The sequence below is a fragment of the Pyrgilauda ruficollis genome, unplaced genomic scaffold (genome assembly GCF_017590135.1).
Source record: "Pyrgilauda ruficollis isolate IOZ18807 unplaced genomic scaffold, ASM1759013v1 scaffold164, whole genome shotgun sequence".
Classification (NCBI taxonomy): domain Eukaryota; kingdom Metazoa; phylum Chordata; class Aves; order Passeriformes; family Passeridae; genus Pyrgilauda; species Pyrgilauda ruficollis.
Window position 1 is genome coordinate 722,361 of NW_024515209.1, and position 20,653 is coordinate 743,013.

Sequence of the window (20,653 nt, forward strand, 5' to 3'; positions counted from 1 at the left end):
AGTGTTATAGCTTGCTAACCATGGTGTAGCAGACCTTTTGCAGTCTCATCTTTCCAATGTTTAACATTTTTCTCAGAATTCAAGTTAGTGCAGTTATGGTTTACACAAAAACTACATCTGATGTTAAACAGCAAATGTGTTTCTATCCTTCTAAAATATAGGACAAAACCTGGGGAATACGGAATTTAAGCATCTAACAAGGGGCAGCAGTTAGAAATATTTTTACAATTACAAACCCATAGATAGTCTGCCATTTACATTTGTATTTAAATGGACAGTAGTAATAATAGGGTGGTAATACTTTTTTTTTTTTTCCCGAGTGCTAAATATTTCTAGCTTATACCAGACCACGGGATCAAAATTTTGATTCAATTGTCTCTTTAATTTTTAACTACACTTCAGCATCTTAAACACTGGACTAAATAAATATGCATGTATTAGAACACATGCTGTGACTGCTGAAAGACAGGAATCCTGCAAAGGAGATGTTTAAATATATTCCATGCATCCCACTAGGCTTCAGGATTTCATATGGGAAGTTTTTCTAGCTCTTGTGTTCTCTCTTGTAAACCTGTTCAGCTATTCAAGACATTTAACTTTGCCTTAGTTTCTAAATCTTGGACAAGACCTTCAAAACCAGAGATTCTCATTTGGATTGGCTTTGCTTTCTTTAAGTGCCCACATGGCCTGATTTTCCCAAGCATTTGTGTTCAGAACCTGCTGCTGAAGAGAGGCAAAGGACCCAGTGCTGCCAAGGTCCAGGTCAGCTCAGACACAGCTCAGCTTCCACAACTGCTGGAGATTGTATGGCCAGATAACAATATTTAATTCTTCTGACACATCTCCCTTCCAAAAAGATCAGTGTTACCTACCAGCATCCCCCAAGTATGGATTTCACTGAGTATGTAGGAGGGAAAACAAAAGTTTCACAAGCACTAACTGAAGTACTAACAAAGCTGGAAGATGGAGTTCAGCTTGCTTAGGCTAGACACTTAAATCATTAAATCATATTCAGGGCTAAAGTTTCAAGTTAGTTGGTGAAGAAATAACTGGTTTTGCAGGTCACCATGACCATCTACCCACGTCTGCAGTGCTGCCGCCTGAACTCAAGCAGATAATATCTTAATTTAGAGATACTCAAAAGCACAAAACAACCTCAAGAGTACACTGTGGTGACAAACAGAATCTTAATCCCCAGAACATTTCCAAAGGAACTGAGTCAAATCCAGGCACAACCCCTGGCTCCCACATACCTGCCTGTGAGAGCTAAGCTTTCATCCTGAAAGCCCTGAGGCCCTCAAGAGCAGACCTGTGGCTGGTATTTCAGAGACTGCACCTGCAGCACGTGGAAATACAGCAGTGCCACATCCCACACACAATACAGGCAGCACCAAACCCTTACAGAAAATAAAAAAGCTGAAAAAGACAAAGGCACATCGTACAGCACCTGAAAATTTACAGGTAGTGAAAGTAATGTTTCCAAGGTCATTTCAACACACCCTAATACTGCTCAGAACTTCTGAAATCAATACAAGATTTACATAAATGTACATCATTACGCAACATCCAACTAAAACAGGCAGAATGTTGGGAATTCCTGTAATACTTCCAGGAAAACTATTAATAAGTTGATCTACCTGCTCAACACCACAAGACTGAAGAGACTAATTTAAATTCTGGGACAGAATCATGTATGAGAGGTGATGGCTAACCCACCTTGCTACAAACACATCACCAAAGACCACTGCTGTATGAACACAGTGACTTTAGATGTTCAGGGATGACCAAAAGTTGGACATTTCTGAGTGGTTTGTGCTCAGAAATTATATATTAATTCCTTTACCTCATGGTCTGGCAATAAGAAATGTGTCTTCACTTGCTTGAGCTCCTTAAACCATTCCTCCCTCTCAGAGCAACACCTTCCACTCAGTTGTTATCTCACCCTCCTGAAAATTAACCAGTCCAGATGCAACAAAGAAAATAACCACTGAGATCCCAGGAAAAGAAGGAAAACCAAGGCTGTAATGTTAGCTAACACAAGCCAGGAAATTTAAAGCGGAAATTGAAATTTCAGCCTGAGATAGACGTTTTGGCACAGATATTGCATGATTTTCCTTTGAGTATTGTCAGTCAAGATCCTCGCTCCTGGGACTACACCTTCACAGCACATTCCAAATATACACAACATGCGGAGAGGCTTTGAGAGCTGATGGTATTTGCATTTGGACTGACATCTCCTCGTAATATGTTTGACACTGAGCACTTCTGCAACAAAGAACCGAGCCGCTTTCAACCCAAGTCTTTTCCAAAGAATAACGGGCAACTACACAAGAATGAATAAGTGAACAGTTTGCTACAGCAGTGAATGCCTCCGAAAACAGCAAGTTTGCAGGCACCAGATGGAAGAGAACATTATTGCAATTCCTGCATCCCATCGTGTAACAGCCAACAGAGCCGTTAACGCTTTCGGGTGATTTCTGAGCTTTTTAATGTGCTTCCCTTTGAAGGTGGGGGGTTTTTTTGTGCCCTGTCAGTCTGCGAGCTAGGTTCAGCTGTCTGGGAAAGAAATTTTATTGGCAAGCTATCAAATAGGGAAAAACACAAAATACAGATGGAAACACTAATGATCATATTACAAAAATCACTAGATGGACACAAAGCTTATGTTATAAAGTATGACCTACAGCACAAGTCTTTTGTCTCTCAGCTTTCTCTCTCCCATACTAGACACGTCTGCCTTTCCACAACTTCATTGATCACTTATCCCAGAAAAATGTCTATCTCATGATCTCAACAAGTTCTTACACTTTATTGTTTTCCTCTTCAAACAGGAAACCTAAATCTTATTTAGTGTACAACATTATATCTTCCTCAGAATTCAGAGAAAAATGATGGTAAGAGATGTCTGAGTCAATGCAAATAACTCATTTTCATTGCTACCACCCCAGACCATCATGAGAAAGCCACCCATTAAGCAAAATATTCCCAGTTCCATCCATTTATGCCAAGAAGTGTATTTTCCATTCCCAAGCATTAATGTCCCATGTGCTCTCAGTATCTTGCACTCAGGAGAAGTGAGAGTCTCATTTAAAAAGCCAGCGAGCATGTCCAAGTGCTGCCTGAACTAGTCCTTGGCAAACCAGGGCAGAAAGATTACACAACATTAACAAACCCAATTCAAGTGAAAAAAAAACCTGGTCTGTATTAAAGATCTATTGTTTTGCTCATTCAGCAAAACACCTGTATCACAGAAGCTGGCAGAACCAAATTAATTTCTGCCATATACTAGGAAAGAAATTTTGAAATTGGGGCATTCATAATCTCGTTAGTACCAAATTTTAGCACTCTGCATTGGCAGCATTATGTTGAGTACCAGTGCAGTATGAAAAAAAGTCTTATGTTATATACACATTTTATATATAGACATGTTTTCAAAGTATATATATTAAGTCTTGACTCCTACAAGGTAAAAAAGAAGTGTCTTCTCTCTGTGTGTTGGTCTGTATGGGGAAAAATAAGATATTTTTATGATCCATGAAAAATAATTTGTAACTCTAGAACATATTTTCCTGCACAAGTTCCTAGGTTTCAGTGAACTTCAATGCTCTTTAGTTATATCTAGAAAGGATCTGACCTCAAAATCACACACTGATTACACAATTTAAGTCTATAATGTTCTTGAGAAACAGCACATTCTGACCTCAAGAAAAAAGCTGAATTGCTTTATTTACAATATTAATACCAACCTGCAGTGGCTGCTTCTTAATTAATAAGGCTAACAAAAAGATTTATGGTAAAGAAAACCTTATCATGCATTGCGGAAAAGAAAGTATGAGACTGTATCTTTTTCAAGAGCAGAAAATCACAACCATTCTTTGTAACAAAGGGGAGAAAAGCATTTTTTCATGTATCTTGAGAGTTGAGAGACAATGAGAGTGAGATGGTGTTGGGAAGGAAACAAAACTCACAGTTGGACCTCACAGCTAAAAGGACAATAACCATGAATTTTCCACAAAGCAGCAACATATGGAAGTTTGGCCATTTAGCCTGGTTCTCAGGAAGCCACTCTGAGGCCCTAAATCTGCAATATTCACTCTGAGCCAACACGACCTGTGTGCTGCAGGCGAGCAATCCAAACACACTGAAAGACAATCATATGACACTGCTAAAAACACAGGCACTTGGCCAAAATAAAAGCATTGTTCCAATACAGATGAGCATCATCATCCCCAGAAAATTAGAGCACAGCATTGAACCAGTACAATTTAATTTAAGAGAAACAAAAGCAGGCATATATGCAAGGCTGGAAACGTGAAGTGTTCTGAGGTTCACCATTAAAAGTAAAAAGCTAACAATTGACCAGATTGTGATTTTGTTTCTATTGTGGTGAAACAGTATTGACAAAAACTATAGTGTCGTGTCTCTCATTTGTGAATTAATGTCGTTAAGTATTTGAAAATGTGTATTTATCTACAAAATTTACCTACACCTGGCATGGTCAGGTTGTTACAAACATACTGGAGATTTCCTTTCAGGAATGCAAGAATGTTAACATTAATCTTTCTGTGGTATTTAACATCACATCCCAATGCATGTGCTTGGAGAAAAAAATCCTTCTGCAATGTGTGTATTTCAGTGATTACAAAACTCTGAGCAACTATGACCCACGTGAACTGTGTTCCAGTGCATTTTAAAGTGTCTTGATATCAAAACTGTATAAAAGTTGTGGAATTTAGATCTCCCCAAAACTCTGCATTCCCATTATCACCAGGCACACAGCATTGCTTAGGAAATGTCACAGTGGTACTGTGTTACAAGGTGCTTTAGTTCAATATATTAAATAAAAGGAAGCCAAAGTGTGGCCAAATGTGCCAACACAGGCACTGTTGATGTGGCCATCAGTTCAGTATCTCCTCCATTCACAGCATTTTGAACATTTTTTGAGGAGAAAAAAGGAGGGAGAGAGAGGAGGTGAACAACACAAGAAAGGAAAAATGTCTTTTTTCCAAAACTGTCTCTCCTATTAAGACCACAGCAGTAATATTTTTTAAATTGGAAACAGAAAAACAGATTTTAATTTCTCACAAGCCCTTCCACTGATAAAACTGCAGAAGCTGGGATCTCTTGATGTTTTGCCCAGCTATCAAGGCATGCCAAGCATCAAAACATTTGATGGAAGAGTCACCAAGACTTGTAAAAAATCATATTAACCCAGCAAGTTGAGAAGGGAAGCACACAGTCCACGTAGGTAGACATCTCTGATACTGCTGTTGTATATGTAATTACACACAGTTCTAAGGTAAATTAACACAATTTACTGTGTAAAGACAACCACAGTTCAAGTCTTCTCTGGCACAATTTAAAAAAAATATTTTTTACAACCTCATAAAAATGACTTATTGTACAAAGAAAACCCACCAGAATGCACATTTGTGACATTAAATCAAACTAGAATTATTTAATTAAATTTTAACTTGAAGCATTAAAAAAGTGTAAATACTCTGATTCTGATCTAAAAGCACTGTAAAGGTTTTTCAAAACACCTTTCCAGAGAAAATGAACTAAATGGAAACAAAATAGCAACACCCCTTCTTGCTATCTAAAACACAGGATCACCAGGACAAAAGGGTGAGCTTATAAACAGTTTTGTCTCTGGCATTACTGCTCTCTCAAAGTTCAAATTCTGGGAAAATCACCTTCACTCCCCACAGCCTCAGAGCGTGCTCCACAGGAAATGAAGGTTTATTTACTGCAGAAGAAAGACATTGTGCTGGAATGACATCATGCCTTCAACCAGGCTGACTCCAACTCATCTGTCACATTCAGTTACCAAACCTTAATTAGAGCATCTTTTCCTGTGTCTGATGTAGCATTTTCTTCTAATATTAAGTGACAGCTCTGAATACCAAGATGGCAGATAAAAAGTTGAAGTCACTCCATGCTAACATCTAAACAGAAAATTAATCACTTTTGGGGGTCATACAAAGTGCTCCTCCAGCTCTCCCAAAAGCATCATAATTAGGTTATATACTTGCTTTTGATATATTTCCTAAGATTTGTGGAAAGTTATTAGTGGGTGAAACAGAACAGCAGTCAGAGAATGCACAAGATAAGAGAATTCAGATCAGGGTCCCACCACCCTCAACGACAGTCAAGCCAACAGCATGTCATCAAAGCTGTTGGAAACTAAATCTAACTACTGCTAACAAGATTTGCCAGGATTCCAACGTGACATGCAGAAAACGATGCACAAAGGTCTGTGTGTGGGAGACAAAAACCTCCCGTGCCTCCAGAACTTTACAGGAGCAGAAGCATTTAAACTTCCTCCATGAAGACTCAGGCATCCCAGCACAGAAGGAGCCCCAAAGCAGGACTGGGACTCAGGTGGCTTCTGTCTGAGGAATTCTGCTTTTTCTTTTTCTTCTTCTTCTCCAGCTCAAGGAAGGGGTGCAATGCCTCCACCAAAGTCTCTTCCAGCCCTGATATTTCTAAACAATGCCTTTATTTTGCCAAGCCTTTCCATGCAGACAACAGTTAATAAAATCCACACTGGAGTATTTTCCTGTGGTTTAATAAAGGCTAATTCCACTTTCAGATTAATAGATTTTTAAGCAAAGTCACAAGGATCTTCACTGTATTTTTGCAATACACTTTAGAACTCTCCTGCATAAGTGGTTTCTTGATTTATTTTTACAGGTCTCCATTTGGGTTTCATTTCTGTGACATTTGAAAACAGCGCTGGTACACAAGCAACTTCACTGCTCTTGAGCCCAATACACTTACTACAAACTGATGGTCTGGGTATGCAATACTTGGTTTTCTTCCTCTTTACTAAGGTACTCTCATAATTTCCTGCAGTGAATGCTGGATTCTATTAAATGTATTTACATTTTTCTCCTTAAGCACTGTTTGCTGGGTTTTCACTTAACCATCCAACAAATACTGTGGTTATGCAAATGTTTACACTGTGTTCATCTTATTTATTTTTGCACAGAAAAAACAAAAAGGAGCTGTTCCTAATTGTAAAAATACTGGATTTGTTTAGAGAAAAAAATTATCAGTAACTGCTAAAAAGTGTAGTTTTCTATCTTCTACAAACTTAAAAGCACAGCTGAACAGCAAATAATGGAATTACAATCTTTAAGAAAGCTGTCAGACTCGTTGCCACATCCCCCATCAGGCAGATCCTCACCAACACTCATGAACAGCTGCCAGCAAAGGTGGAGCCCACAGTGCAGCAAATGCACAACTTCATCAGCATGTTTGCTGGGGCTCAGTGCTCGTTTTCCAAAGGCAATATCAGGTATGAGTAGACCTTCAGCATTCCCAACCTGCCCACTCCTTCATAAAGTGGCAGTGGCTCCAGCTCCAGGAATGGTTCCATGCTGACTCACTTCTTCTGCAATACCCAGAGGAGCTGAGACAAACCACACACTGAGAATTATTACTCCAAGTTATTGCTTCCCTTGGGCTATTTGAATAACAAACAAAGAGAATGCATAAAGTGAATCCAGATTTTCACATTTTACTCGTTTAGAGTATAAGCTCTTTGAGGCAGGAGAACTACCTTCACTTTGTATCTTGTACAGTATTTTTCACCTTATCAACAATTCATGCAATAATGTATGTAACTGTTCTGTCCTTGCTAGAAAAGAAAACACAGTCCCATGTTCACTGATAAAGACCCTGACAGATGTCCTGGGAGGACTGATTTGATTTGGATAAAGAAAGAATACATACTGAAGATTGTTGTTGAATTAGCCAGAACGCTTTATGGTGGTTACACAAGATTTATGCTGTCTGTGGAAAAGTACAGATGACACTCAGCTGGCATAAAGTCAGAACAGCTCAGAAAGACAACAACTGATTCAATAAAAATTTAACCAGAACAAAATGGCAACTTAAAAATTTTCAAATGGCGCCCATGTGCTCCTATCTGTCCCTTGCTTTGCATCTCAGGCTATTTTTATTCTTTTGGAAGAGCCTCTAAAAGGTTTATGACTCTTCAGCTCATATCCAAGGGACTGAATCTCATCTCACTGGTCAGAAGAGCATCCTCCACCAACTTGGCCTGAAGTTCATCATCAGTCACAATGCCATTAGTAGTTTCTGTTTACCAATCAGAATGTTGAAATAAACATCTTGATTAAACTAAAACCACAAAAATCAGAGGATGGCATACCAGAAGAGCAGTGTGAATCCTTTTCCAGGAGGATGGAAAAATGGAAAAATAGGGTCTGCCTAAGACAGGATCCCCAGGCACCTCATTAAGATAAACAGCTTGACAACTGAGACACTGCCAAGTATAAAAAGACAAACTTCCTTAAACTGTCTTTAAGTTGCTACTTTACAAAACACAATCCTCAACTAAGTATGAGCTCCACCATCAAAGTGAAATCTCAGCTCCAGTGAAGTCACCAGCACAAATTCCCAGGGCTGTAAGGAGCCCAGAGCCACCTTTTGTTGTAGGGGGCTCACATGACAACATGCAGGCACCTACAGCCATGTAGCTTAACCTTGATCACCCCTGAGGAAAACCACACACTTTTAGACTCATCCTCTCTTAGAGGAGACACCTAAAATAGGTCAACTGATTTATACCCAAAAAAAAAAGCCTTTTTACCTCCTCAGGCTGAAACAAAGATTTAAGTGACAAGCTCTATATTGCAGATATCTAAAATAAGCAGAAAGAAACCCACATAGAATTTTATTCTTGGTTTTCAGATGAAAACACAACTTGTATAAAAGGAACCAGCACATAATACAGACTGCTCTGTGGAAAAGACCAGAATACAAAGTTATTCATCACTCCTTCACCAGGAAGGCTCCTGATATTTAGACACCAAGCAATGAGATGGAAGGTTGGAAACATTAACCATCCATGCTAATCAATGAGGTGAAATAAACTCCAAGTAAATTGGTCAGGTTTCCAGTAGATCCCATAAAATTAGCACATTTTTGAAACTGTGATAACTGATAATTGATTTGCTATTCTAATAAAGTTACTTCAGGCTACTTGTGTATTTTCTTTATCATCTTGTTAGGTTTCAGTGTCTCTTCATAGATTAAAAATGAGTATAACAATGATAATTTTGCCCCTATAGACTAAAAATGAGTATAACAATGATAATTTTGCCCCTCTGCAGTTTTATCATCCTAACTGTACCCCACTACAACAGGATATATTTATGATTTATTCTACATCACCCCCTCCCTAATGTGTCTTGGGTTCAATCCCTTACACAGGAGTTAAATCCTTGCTATGAATAACTTTCCCATAACTTCACTCAAAAAATCTGTCTTCTGATCTTCCTCCAAATTTTCACCTTGTCTGCCAAAACTGATGTTCTATTTCTAACCTTTGACCTGGATTTCAAAATGAGGGGAGGAAAATCTTCTGGCCTCTTATGCCCTGGCATATTCCACAGCACATTCTTTTTTTATTTGTGTCAACACTGATTGTTCCTAACAACGAATGTTGATTACTCAGATCTTAATTTCCGTATTTTTCCTTTCTTACTGTTCCTGGTTAATTATACTATTATATGCACATGCATCATATCTACCACACCTTGGAGGACATCAGATTAGTCAGATGGAAATATTCCAATAAGATATAAATAATAGAGATACAATACACAAAAATCAAGATCATAACAGCAATTCTGGAACTGAAATTTGTGAAATATGCAACTATCAGTCAATGGCTGGTTTTGTTTACAAAATAAATTGTATTTGCTATTTAGAGCTTTTTTAGAGCTCCAAATACACAAAAATAACATTTATTAATTTTCTAAAAAAAAGTGTAAATATTGAATGCATATAGGTAGAAGAAACCTTTCCAATTTCCACCAAGATCACAACTTTTGCTTTTCATCAGAATGTATTTCAATAACTTACTCAAACAGATTGCAGTAATTCCATTACACCATATGATTTATGGGTGCAACACATATTAAAACTAAAAAAAATAAACCAAACCCTAACACCTATTTAAATAACAGATTGTTATTAAGAGTGGAATTGGTCTCTAGCAATCAGTATCTGTGAAAAAGAACATGCATCTTACACAGGAACTGCTATGCCTAAGGAAATCTAACCTCTCTACAGTCACCACTTCCATATTTTTTAGTGTTAAACACACAGCTTTACTCTACATATCCAAAGCTAATTTCATTTTCCTGTGTGATAGATTAAATAACTTTAACAGTCTGGTTACCCTTCAGCTCAATGCAGAATGTAAATTTTACATCATCTCTATTAGGCACTGAATATTTTGGAGAAGAAATTAATTATTTTTTTAATGGTCTTATAACCTCCATAATTTTCTAAGACCCTTCTCCTGTTTCACTCTTCATCTTTACTGCTCCTACATGACAAGTACAAAGGCTCCTTCTCCAAGAGGGTCCTTCCAGCCTGCACATTACTGTGGCTAAAAACAAAGACATTTTTCCAAATCTCTCAAGGACTGCTCACTTCAGTATCTTGATAAATCACAAATGTTGGCCTGGAATCTTATTTCAGTATACTATTTATTATAATATTTCAGTGTATTTAACATTTCAGCATGTTAGAGACTCTGAATCTTTTTTGTTTCATGATATTTTCTGTAACTGACAACAGAAGGACTCAACAGCTTTTTACAGGTGTTCTTTTAAAATGCACTCTGTAACGAAGACTTGATTCATTATTTAAGGAAAAAAAGGTCACAATAATCAAAACCAATTTTCAACATAAACAGTAATCTGTTGTTACAAGTCAGGACTGAAGTATACAAACACTGCTGTTAATGACAATTAAATAACAACCCCTGAAGCATTGATACCCACCTTCTTTTTACAAAATACCAGAATACAATTTAAAGAAAAACTTGAAAAATGCCTCAGCTGTTTGTTAAATGACTTGGCTATCTATCCCTCTTTAAAATGCAGCTGAAACCTGTGAGTGAGCTCAAAAATCAGTAGAAATGACTGTATCACAGACTAATAGCACAATTGTTTTAAGTGCCATTTCCTTCAGAAACCAGGCCAAAGGAATACTCATTTCAGACCAGAAATGTCTTAAATGTACCAGAGTCTCAGTGGGAGAAAAAAATGCAATCAGAGTGCTGATGAAAAAAGGAAAGGAATTGCAGAAAAGGTAACTGCAAAGTTTACCACACATCCACCTATTCAACAGCTTACAGCACACAGAATACATTGCTTTCAGTCTATAATAATCCAAGATTTATTTTCTTTTTTATGGGAACAACATAACAAGGGAGCAAATTCCTATCATTTATATCCTGATTAGTCAATAATCTAGAGGTCTAATGAAGACTCAAGCAAGCAAATAGTTATTCACATCAGTCTGACCAGAGTTTGATGAACAGTTTTCATTTCCTGGAAGAAAGACACTTGTTCTCCTTCAGGAACATCTCATTGCCCCCCATCAGTTTCAAAAAATTGCTCAGTCTTTAAGTCAGTTCCACAGCAGAAAAGTAGCCACTGAGTATAAAAGTCTTACTCAATTTATATCACTTCAAATTAGTATTAACCTCAAACTTTCCTTTATTCTTTTAACTAACACTTACCTCTAAGATAACTCAATCTTAATGATTAACCTTTTTCCAAACACACACACACACAAAAAAAAGTTTCTTTAATGTTAGTGAATCAAACTGCCAAGAAATATTATCCTGTGAGGAGAACACCTACATAAAGGATGCTGGAATCTTTTTCATTTCTTCCCAATTTTCTGTATACCTCAATGAGGTGTATTAATTAACTTTCCTATAATTGTAGGACAATTAATTAAAAGCCACTGGTAACTTGAAATCTGAAGTCCTGCTGAAAGGACTTACTAGCATAGTGGTTTCTAATTTCATTACTTATTTTATAAACACGTAAGTTCAAAAATCTGTACTTACTTCTACATGTGCAAATAACATTTGTTCAGTGTTATCATTGTTTTTCTCCTTGAGGTCTGGTGGGATGTGTCTGTTTCTTACTTGGAAATGTGTCTTACTAAGATAACCATCACCAAGGTCCTGCGTTCAGAAAAAGAGAAAGAAAAAAGAAATTTTCTGTAACCAAAGTGGTAAATGCCTTCACTGTTCTAGAAAATAAACAGAGCATGGTATTTAGGCACAGGCTCCAAATCTTTTTATAGGCACCGATGACTGCAGTGCTCCTCAGCACCTTCTCACGGATGGTTTACACCAGTTCTTAGTGTTGAAGGAAGTCACAGACCTCAACAGCAAAAATAAAGTTTAATACAGCTATTAATGGAATAAGACAACTGCACCCTGGGGATCAGGGTAAGTGCCAAAGAACGGGAAGGCAGTGCACCAAGGTGATGAAGAGATGAGGAGCTATTAATGATTTTGACCTATTTCAATGCATTCATGCCAGGATTAACTTCCCAGCTCTTGAGAGGCTGGTTGGGTTTTGCTCTGTTTCCCCCTCTAACTTCACAAAGTTCTGAAAACAAAACAAAACCACTTCAGAATTTATGTATGCAGAGTCACAACTTGTTTCCTTCTCTTGATCACCTCTGAGGTCAAACGTAAGAGAAAACAGACGAAGCTGTGCCTTCTCCCAGTTCCCATTTTATCATTTTGCTTCCCAGGCCACACAGCCCACAGTGGTTAAGTGCTCTTGTACAATCCCAGAGTGGCAGAAGAAAGGTTTAGGAGTTTTCCTGCATTACTGGCCTGTCTACCTGCACATTTTATTTTTCCTAATTAGGAGCAAGAGGAGAGAAAACGTTTCATAAGAGGTACACTCTGAAAGGAAGAAAGCAAGTACAGAACACAACAGTAGTTACACGTCAAGGATTTACTTCTCAAAGGAAACAAATAAATTGGGAGTTTATTAGCTGTTTCATTACATTTTATTTTAGACAAACAGCATATGCACAACATCTGATGAAAAGGGATTCTATTCAAAACAGTCTCACCACAAAATTCATCAACATAGCATTAAATTTCTTGACAAGACTGCAAATTTAACTATGATTTAACTCTTTGGTTAATTTGTCATTGCTGACACAGTTTATGCCATTTATTTTTACCTTTAAACCATCACAGGTTTTATATTGACACACTAGCTCTCTCTTTCCAAAGACACTGTAGATTAAACGTACCTCCAAAATCAACTATGAGCTACTTGTTTACTTTGTTCTGACCAAGTTTCACTCAGTAAAAAAAAGATAATGCTCTCTACTTTTTTCCGTGGATTTTTAAGCATTAATAACACTATATGCAACTACATTGCTCACTTCTCCTACTATATGCCTTATTTTCTCAATAAAACTCCTTAAGAGCATGAACCCACCAAACTTTCCTGCAAATCCTGGCTGCAGAGCCAAGTGCAGCCTGTGCAGGGAGAAACACAGAGCACAGAGAATGGTGAAAGAAAAACTAAGCCTAAACTGGTGACAGAAAATTCACTTCTTTCACTCTCAACTCCCTCTCAAGCACCTCAAGTGTGTCCTCGTGGAGCTTCCCAACAGTGCCAGCAGGAGGAAAGATACCTGCAGAGGTATTTGTCCCACTAAGAGCAGCAGAGGAAGGGCTGCAGCCACCCACAGAGGAGAAATGCCCCACGGCACAGTGAGCTGTGCCAGAGCAGGGCTGGACTGAGCCTCCTCCTCCCTGAACCGGTTCTTGCCCCCAACAGAGTGCAGTCAAACTTCACAGCCCTTGCATCCTGGGAGAGCCACGAGAAAACATGGATGGATGGATGGAGACCTGGAGCCAGCAGTCTCTGTAGCTGTGTCAGAGCAGGCAGGAAGGAGCAGCATCCCTCCTGCTGCACTCTGTAGTGTTTTGTACTCTTCTATACCCCTATAAATCAAAGCTGTAGCCAGAACCCTGATCCCACTAATGTGCTAAGGGAGTCCTTTCCTACTGCAGCTGTACCAAAACCCAAAGGGAACTAATGCAGCTTTCGGTATGATTACCTGGATTAACCTCACTAAATATGAAACAAACATAAAGCAGAGAGCAAACAGGGCCTCATTTGCTTCAGGTAAATCTCGACCGCCACAGCAAGATTTAACCATTAACAGCAGCACCCAAGTTCAGCTCTACCAGCTCCTGCAGGAGAGGTGCTCTTGGCTTTTTTACAGCTTTCTTCCGGTGGAAAAAAAACCCTAAACCAAGAAAACACATTATAAAAATAACATCATTTGGAACATTTCACTTACAGCTATAAATACAGGGTTCTGCCTGGGCCATGTGAGCTTATGCACCAAGAGCCAGCTCCACGAGAACAATGAGTATTTCATCATCTAAATTTAATCTCCACAGAAAACACGGGAACACAGTTCTACCAGCCTGGCTCACTTGTGTGGTCTCCCTGCTATCAATGGCCCTATTCACGTGAGTCAGGAATGAGGAATGGGATCCAAGTGCATTACATCAGCAAAATTAAGAGTGCCCCAAACTATCCACAACACATATACTGGTTAAAAAAAAAAAAAAAAAAAAAAGGCAAAAAGACAATGAGACATCTTGTTGAGGAAAAGCTTTCTTCCCAGACTCCACACTGTAAATGGATGGTCTCCATGGCCAGGTTTTTATCACACACTGAAATCACAGAGTCGCCAACTTGGCCCATTAAAAAAAGAAAACAACCCTCTTAGAATTTTTTTATATGAGAACAAAAATCTATCTCATTCTGCTATTTCCAGCAAAGCTTCTTATTTCACAGAAAGTTCAGACTTTGACCCATGTATTAAATTCCCAGTAGAGGCTCAGAGCATCTTTCTTTGTTGAATAAATCCTCACAAATATAGCCTTGAACTGAAATCTAAAGTTTCAAATGGTTTTCTGTAAGAAAGGGTGCATTGTAACACTTTGCTAATATTTGCACTGTTATAAAAACTCCTAGATGGAACAAATCTAAGTCCAAGGTCCTCCCTCTTACTGAAACTCTGATTGTCTGTGATGAAAGGGTTACAAATATTAACATACAACTACACATGTAAAAACGATGGCACACATTGGAAAAAGCATGCTTTTCTCCAAAAAAAAATTCATGAAAACATGGGAAACCACTGAAGCCATTAAACTAAAAAAAAAAAAAATAAAGCTAGAGTAGCAGATTTTCTACAATAGAAAGAACATACAAAAAAGAGAACATTAAAACCTACACGCTGAAGAAAGCCAGCATGTATCAACACATCTTCATATACTGTAACAATAATTTGTATATACTGTATCAATACATACTTCTACACTATAATACATATACTGGATAATTTGTGTACCTATACACATATTAGTTTAACATTATCCTCAGCAAAATAACAAAAGCCATATAGAACTCAGTAAATGAAAAAATATGTATAGTAAAAGCATTTTTCTTAAAGAAAACGGAATTTGTCTGTGCAATTTCAGAAGATTTGGTTGGTTGATAAACATACAAGTTGGAACAATACATGGTCAGAATTCCCTAAGACATCAGTGGATTCCACAAGTGGAAATTTAAAAAAATTAAAACAACCCCTTACTAATCTTATACATGCTGCTATAGGATGAAAATTTATTAATTCACAGATCTCAAGTGTAACTTAAAAAATGGGCAAATCATCATAAAAGAAGTGATTCTAATGGGGTCCTTTGGGACCACTGTTAGCCCTGTGCTATTTAAAATTTTGATTAATGACCTAGAAACAATATGTAGTTATTATTGTAGGGGTCTGAAAGTTATGGAGAAGCAGCAAATAATGAGAATTGATCACTAATACTGGCAGATATTTCTGGCTGCTGTACGCAACTGACAGGTATTGTAATGAAAATACTAAGGCAAGGATCTAGAACAAAGGCTATGTGCTATTTCAGCTGAAGAGTTAAAGTGAACCTTGGACATAAAACCACACAAAGTTGCCCAGAGCAGGAGGGATTGAATTTCACACTGACATTCATTGTCTGGTTCTGCCCAGAGCTGAAAAAGGGTTTTGATAGATTGGCCAGGATTCAGAGATCCACATCCCTATTCCATACCTGCACTGGCCTAAGCCCTCACCCCAACACACCTGTGCAGTTAAAGGATGTTTCAGCTTGTGGTGGTTGGCAGCAGCTCAAAAACCCCACCAAGAGTTTCTAAAGGTCAACACTCTGATTGTTTTACCTTGCTGGTTCTCCACTCCCAGCCATCTCCAATCTGCTGCGAGTGTTTAACAAAGTCTTCACAGAACTGCCTGAATCTTTTCTCCTCCAAAAAGAAGTCTTCTTCACCTGCCATGCTACAGGACACCTGCAGAGCAAACCGAAGGTTAGTGCTGGCAGATGAGAAGAACACCAAGAAATTCCACTGATTCATAGCAACTGTATAGCAAAATAACAAAGCATAAGGGGAAAAAAAAACTATTGCTTTAAATAACACAAAGACTTTTCCTTAATTCCATCAGGGAATCATGGATCTGCAGAACAGCTGAGGCTGGAAGAGACCTTTGGGGACCTTTGGTCCATTCCCCCTGCTCTCAGCAGTGTCAACTGCAGCAGGTTGCCCAGGATTGTTTACACTTGGGGTTTGGTTATCTCCAAGGATGCAGATGCCACAGCCTCTCTAGGGAACCTGTTTCAGTGCTCAATTACCATCGCAGGGAATATTTTTTATTCTGTGCAACTGGGAGCATTTACCTATCAGTTTGTGCTTGCTGCCTCTTGTGTTGTCTTGACTGAAGGAAGTCTGGCTCCATCTTCTTTATTCCCTCCCACCACGTATTTATGGGAATTCAGAAGATCCCACTGACCCTTCTCTTCTCCAGGCTGATTCTTTGGGGCTCTTTGCTGGGCTGGTTCCAGTATTGTGGCGTCTGGTGCAGCCCAGAGCTGCACTTTTAACTTGTATTTCCTTAATAGTGCAGTGCAGCCCCAAAAACATGGCTTCAAAACCTTCCCTGTTGCTCAAAGGTTTTTCTCACAGGGTTTTGAAGATAAAGTTTTTCTCAGATAATTTGGCCATTTTTGCTTGCCCCCCCCCCCCAACCTTGCCCATTTCAAGCAGAATGTGTCATAAACAGAGCTGGTTCAATGTGTTTGTGGACATCAGGCAGCACTGCAGCACCACAAACAAACCACTGAATCACAGAAAGGTTTGGATGGAAGGAATCATAAAACTCATCTTGTTCCATGGCAGGGTCACCTCCCACTGTCCCAGGCTGCTCCAGCCCCAGTGTCCAGCCTGGCCTTGGGCACTGCCAGGGATCCAGGGGCAGCCCCAGCTGCTCTGGGCACCCTGTGCCAGGGCCTGCCCGCCCTCACAGGGAAGGATTTCTTCCCATTATCTACTCCAAATTCACTTTTTTCAATTCTAAAGCCAATCCCCTTGTCCTGTCAGTGGCTGTAGCAACAATAACCTGTAACCATTACAACCAGATCACAACTCTCCTTAACAAGAAATACAAGTGACACAGCATCTCACACAATGCTCATTATTTTTCAGTATCTGACCTTGAGTCACACCATCATCCTGTCTGCCCACGACAAAAATTATTTATTGGCACTTGGAACACATTGCTCTCAACAGCAGTTAAGCCAAGGCTCTGTGCCTCTTGGATGCCAGGAAAGGGGAAAAGCAGCAAACAGACAGTGCAGGTGTTTCTGCAATTCCCTAAGTTCCCCAACCCTGATGAAGGAATGCAAATCGCCCTCACTGAAAAACGTGAGGAGTGCACAATTCCCTCACAGGGCTGAAACAGAGCTGCGTGCCTCTGGAAAACAGCAGTTGTGAAGGATCAGAGAATCCCACACCCCTGGCTCTGGGAGGTTCCCCTGGAGCTCCCCCAGGCCAGGCAGGGTGCCCTGGGCAGTGGCACAGGACGTGTCCAGCTGGGGCTGGCACGGCTCCACACAGGGACACTCCAGGCCCTCCCTGGGCAGCTGCTCCAGGCCTCTGCCCCTCCATGGACACGAGTTCTCCCTCCTGCTGGCCTGCACCTCGCTGCCCTCCATGTGATGGCCACTGCTGCTCCTGCTGCCACTGGCAGCCCTGAGCAGAGCCCGGCCCGTGCTCTGGCAGCCCTGGCAGATGTTTGGATGGATGGGTGGATGGATCCCCCCTCAGTGTTCCCTTCTCCAGACTCCATGAAGGAGCCCCGAGCCGACCCGCCCGGGCCCGTCCCGCAGGACACGGGCCTGGCTGGCTGCCGGAGGCCAGGCGAGATCCGCACAGATTTCTCCTTCTCCTCCTTTCCACGGTCTTCCCGGCCCCATCCGACAGGGTCGGGGAGAGCGGGAGGGACCAGCCCCGCTCGCCGCCCCTCACGTACCGTGCGCTCCTCCTCCTTTTTCCTTTTCCTCCTCTTTTTCCTCCTTCTCCTCCTCCCGCCGCTCCGGGCGCGCGCCGGTCCCGCCCCCGGTGCGCATGCGCGGCCACGCCGCTCCGGGGGCCCGGGGGGGGGGGGGGGTGGTGGACCGGGGGTCAGCTGCGCGTGCGCGCGGGTCGGAGCGGGAGGGAATGGGGGACTGAGGGGGTGAGAGGGAATGGGAGGAATGAGGGAGTGAGGGAATGGCGGGGGAATGAAGGAGCGAGGGAATGGGGGGGGAATGAAGGAGCGAGGGGGATGAAGGAATGGAGGGGATGAGGGAATGAAGGAGCGAGGTGGATGAAGGAGCGAGAGGGATGAAGGAGTGAGGGAATGGGGGAATGAAGGAGCGAGAGGATGAGGAAATGAAGGAGAGGGGGATGAAGGAGCGAGAGAGAGATGAAGGAGCGGAGGGGATGAGGAAATGAAGGAGCAAGGGAATGGGGGAATGAGAGGGCTCAGGGAGTGAGAGGGATGAGAGAATGAAGGAATGAAGGAGCGAGGGGGATGAGAGGGAATGGCGAGATGCAGGGAATGAAAGAGATGAGGGCGATAAGGGATACGAAGGGATAAAGGGAATGAGAGGACCGAAGGAAAGGAGTGGCGTGAGGGAATGGGGGTCTCCAGGGGGTGAAGGCTGAGGGGGACAAGCAGGGTGAGGGTGGCAGAGATGAGGGGCAGCGGGGCTGGGCGGCATGAGGGGCTGGAGGGGCAGCGGAGCTGAGGGGATGAAGGGGCTGAGGGGGATAAGGGGATGAGGGGAATGAGAGGCTCGAGGGAATGAGGGGATGGAGGGGCAGCGGAGCTGAGGGGATGAAGGCGATGAGGGGCTGGAGGGAATGAGGGGCAGCGGGGCTGGAGGGGATGAGGGGCAGTGGGGCTGAAGGGGGATGAGAGGAATGAGAGGCTCGAGGGGATGAGGGGCTGGAGGGGATGAGAGGCTCCAGGGGATGAGGGGCTGGAGGGGATGAGGGGCAGCGGGGCTGAAGGGGGATGAGGGGAATGAGAGGCTCGGGGGAATGAGGAGCAGTGGGGCTGAAGGGGGATGAGGGGATGAGAGGCTCGAGGGGATGAGGGGCTGGAGGGGGATGAGGGAATGAGAGGCTCGAGGGGATGAGGAGAATGAGAGGCTCGAAGGGATGAGTGGCTGGAGGGGCAGCGGGAATGAGGGATGAGGGGCCCAGAGCCATGAGGGAGGGACGGGCTGGAGGTGCCTGCGGGGTGTGAAGGTCCTGAGGGCGATGAGGAGCCCTGGGGGCTGCAGCCGCCCAGCCCAGCCCGCTGAGAGGTGCGGGTGCCCGGCCAGCCCTGGAGGAGCCAGCCCTCCGTGCATCCAGCCCAGGCTGTTCTTGCACCAAGCGCTCGGCAATAGCAGGCCTAGTCACCTTCCTGTCCCCGCTGTAAAAATGTATAATGTTACTCTTTGAATTGGAGGTGGTGTGGAGTTAACATGGCAGGGGGGGGTCACCTGAGCACTTCCTAGGCCATTTCCAGGAGGTGCCAGCATGTATTCCAGTGTTCCATTGCCCAGCTGTGCTGTTCCTGTAATTGCCTGTAGGTCTGAGAATTTGGGAGGAGCATTGAAGCTGTTCTGTTACGCAAGTGCTGTTGGAATTATTTTTAAATTAAAGAGTCTATTAAACCATACGTTTTCCAGTGGCAAAGTCTTGCTTGGCACAGCTAAGCAGTCCAAGGTAGGGTGTGCAGAATGCAGTACAACAGGATAGACATAAAACATTTGTTTTACCTATTTAGCTATAATCTGCTGTTTTAAGTAGTTCAGGGTTGTTGTGTGTATAGTAAACCACAGCTACCCCCACCAGTCTGGAGACCACACTACTCAGGGAAAGCTTCTGTATGCAAATCGTGGGTTGTGATGTGACAATTTCCCAACTGTGCACTTCCAAATTTCCTTGTAATTTGCTGGGTGTGGAGAGCTCAGGAGGGCCAAAGCTTTGCTTTTGCTTTTTCTTCTTCTTTTTCTTGTTTTTTCTTTTTTCTTTTTTTCTTTTTCCTCTTTTTCTTCATTTTCTTATTTTTCTTCTTTTTCTTCTTTTTCTTCTTTTTCCTCTTTTTCCTCTTTTTCCTCTTTTTATTTTTATTTTTATTTTTATTTTTATTTTTATTTTTATTTTTCTTCTTTTTATTTTTCTTCTTCTTCTTCTTCTTTTTATTTTTATTTTTATTTTCCTTTTTCTTTTTTCTTTTTCTTCTTCTTCTTTTTCCTTTTCATTTTCCTTTTCTTATAGTCCTGAGAACAATATCTCTCTTTGTTCTTAAAATTCCTGTTAGCAGCCAAGTCCTTCAAATAAATACCAGAGTTCATTTACAAAGATGATTTTCACCACTATGATCA

General features: G+C 41.3%; 1 protein-coding gene across 1 annotated transcript in view; it reads right to left on the bottom strand.

Moving 5' to 3' along the window:
* ATG10 (autophagy related 10) overlaps window positions 1-18,336 on the bottom strand; it is a 59,568-nt gene extending 41,232 nt beyond the window's left edge. The window contains exons 1-3 of the mRNA XM_041463338.1: window positions 18,262-18,336; window positions 16,119-16,244; window positions 11,909-12,028 (exon numbers count right to left, since the gene is read on the bottom strand). Of these exons, the coding sequence (XP_041319272.1) occupies window positions 11,909-12,028; window positions 16,119-16,232 (234 nt within the window). The 5' untranslated portion in view covers window positions 16,233-16,244; window positions 18,262-18,336. The remainder of the gene's footprint in view (window positions 1-11,908; window positions 12,029-16,118; window positions 16,245-18,261) is intronic.
* Between the last annotated feature and the right edge of the window lie 2,317 nt (window positions 18,337-20,653).